The sequence below is a fragment of the Sinocyclocheilus grahami genome, unplaced genomic scaffold (genome assembly GCF_001515645.1).
Source record: "Sinocyclocheilus grahami isolate Dianchi unplaced genomic scaffold, SAMN03320097.WGS_v1.1 scaffold6389.1, whole genome shotgun sequence".
Lineage (NCBI taxonomy): Eukaryota > Metazoa > Chordata > Actinopteri > Cypriniformes > Cyprinidae > Sinocyclocheilus > Sinocyclocheilus grahami.
Genome location: NW_015510823.1, coordinates 6,083 through 8,106, shown reverse-complemented (window position 1 = coordinate 8,106; position 2,024 = coordinate 6,083). Strand labels below are relative to the sequence as shown.

Below are 2,024 nucleotides of genomic sequence, written 5' to 3'. Positions count from 1 at the left end.
TCGCAGTGCACATGTCTCTCCGTGTCCAGGAAGTGGTTGGCTTTAGGCACGTCTGCCGGAGGACTTCACCTCATTCAGAGAGACGGCTGGAAGCAGAAACTCATTCTCACACACAAAGTACACACAACTAAATCATTTCACAAGTTCTCCTTTAACACAGTTAGTGATTGAGCTGGTGCACAGAACTGTCAGCAGTGTCGAAATACTGTTCAATGTTATGTTAGATATTAATGTATTTGCATTAGGGCTGCATGATTAATCAAAATAAAACAGGAATTGCGATATGGCTTAGTGTGATTGTCAAATCACAAAGGCTGTGATTTAATTAAATAATATATGCACTGAGTAAACTCTGTGTTCGTTTACACGTGAGCAGCTCATTATCCGTCTCAGAGTAAATGCTGCTCCACGCAAACTCAAAATAACAAAAGAGAAGCTTTCCATCAAAATAAAAGTTTAATGGTTTAACATTTGAAAATGAAGGAAATAAGACAGCCATAAATATTAGTAAATACTGTAAGTTTACAATTGTAATGTAAATTTTTTTTAAAAATTTTTACAGTGAAATATTACATTATTAATATTTATTATTTGATTTTTTCTATTTTTATTTAATAATAATATTAATTGTTATAATTAATTTTATGTTTAATACTGTATAATTTATCATTTATATCATGCTTCAGTTTCTGTTTGCAGGGTTCAGTTTATTTGATTTATTAAGAATAAGAATAAGAATTTAATAAGAATTATTTTAGTTATGGAGAGTAAGTGGATGAATCTGACAAAACATGTTTGGGTCGTCTTTCACCCCAAAATCCAAAAGGAAAAAAAATCTGAAAATATATTTTGGATGAAGAAAATTACCATCATCATTTTTTGCATTGCAACATTACAGTATTAGCCTAAATTACTGAAATATAATGACAACATAATGATAATTTTAAAGAAATTAAGTAATTATTTTTTTAAATCCGCAAAATAAAAGTTTGCTGAAATATTTGTATTTATTATACAGCCATAAATATTAGTAAATATTGTAATTTTACAGTTTCAAAAATTGTTATTTTTCTTGAATACTCATTTTTTTATTTTACAGTGAAATATTACAATATTTCCTATTAGATTTTTTTTTTTATTTAATAATAATAATAATGGTTATAATTAATTTAATATTTAATATTGTATCATTTATAATTTTATAAGTAATATTAATTATTATTAACACAATTACAATTTTTAGTAGAAAAATTGCAAAAGAAAATGTTCTCAAAACATGCAGCCTTTGCGCAATCTGCAACAATATATGCATGATGTATTTGCTTTTTCCTGTGTTTATAAATAGCTATTGATCACACAGTCATGCAGAGTAGTGTGTTGGCATCAACTTACACTTACGTCAGGGCTCAGAGCGCATCATGCTCCACTTTGACCCATGAAAAGTGTTTTTACAAGCTCGAAAGCAGGAAGTGTGCACAGGCAACAGTGAAAATAGGGAAGCTTATTATAAATGAAAAAAAAAATGAAAGTGAGTTCTGCTTTTTTTTTTTTTTTAGGAAGGCTCAGTCACGCAGGTCTCATGCTGCCCCCATGATGAAAACTTTATCGCCGTAGCAACGAGGTATTCATATTCACCCCATCTACGTTTATATGTGCTTCTGGTGTGTTTGGTTGCCAGTCTGGACTCTTTTGGTGCGTGTGTCCCCCAGTCAGGGTTTGGTGGTGGTGTGGGAGCTGCATTTGGAGCGGCGTGGCCGTCCGGAGCGCGTCTCTGTGTCCTGGGAGCACCGCGGACAGACAGTAACATCTCTGTGCTGGGACACCGTGGCCCTCCGAGTGTTTGCCGGAGATGTCGGAGGGAAAGTGTCCTGTGTCCGGGCTGGGTCATCTAAACTTGGGAAGGTATAAGAAACCTTAAAAGTTTTATGTATGTCAGTCTGGCCATACATTACTGTATGTACTGTTTTTAAAAGAAGCCTGTTATACTCATCAAGGCTGCATTAATTTGATCAAAAATACAGTAA

At 33.3% G+C, this 2,024-nt stretch overlaps 1 protein-coding gene across 1 annotated transcript in view; it reads left to right on the top strand.

The window, feature by feature from the left end:
• Positions 1 to 6: 6 nt before the first annotated feature.
• Positions 7 to 2,024, top strand: part of LOC107577569 (HPS5 biogenesis of lysosomal organelles complex 2 subunit 2) — a gene marked incomplete at both ends in the record, with an annotated part of 7,171 nt that continues 5,153 nt past the window's right edge. Inside the window, 3 exons of the mRNA XM_016263629.1 lie at positions 7 to 117; positions 1,557 to 1,621; positions 1,710 to 1,902. Coding sequence (XP_016119115.1) covers positions 7 to 117; positions 1,557 to 1,621; positions 1,710 to 1,902 — 369 coding nt within the window. The remainder of the gene's footprint in view (positions 118 to 1,556; positions 1,622 to 1,709; positions 1,903 to 2,024) is intronic.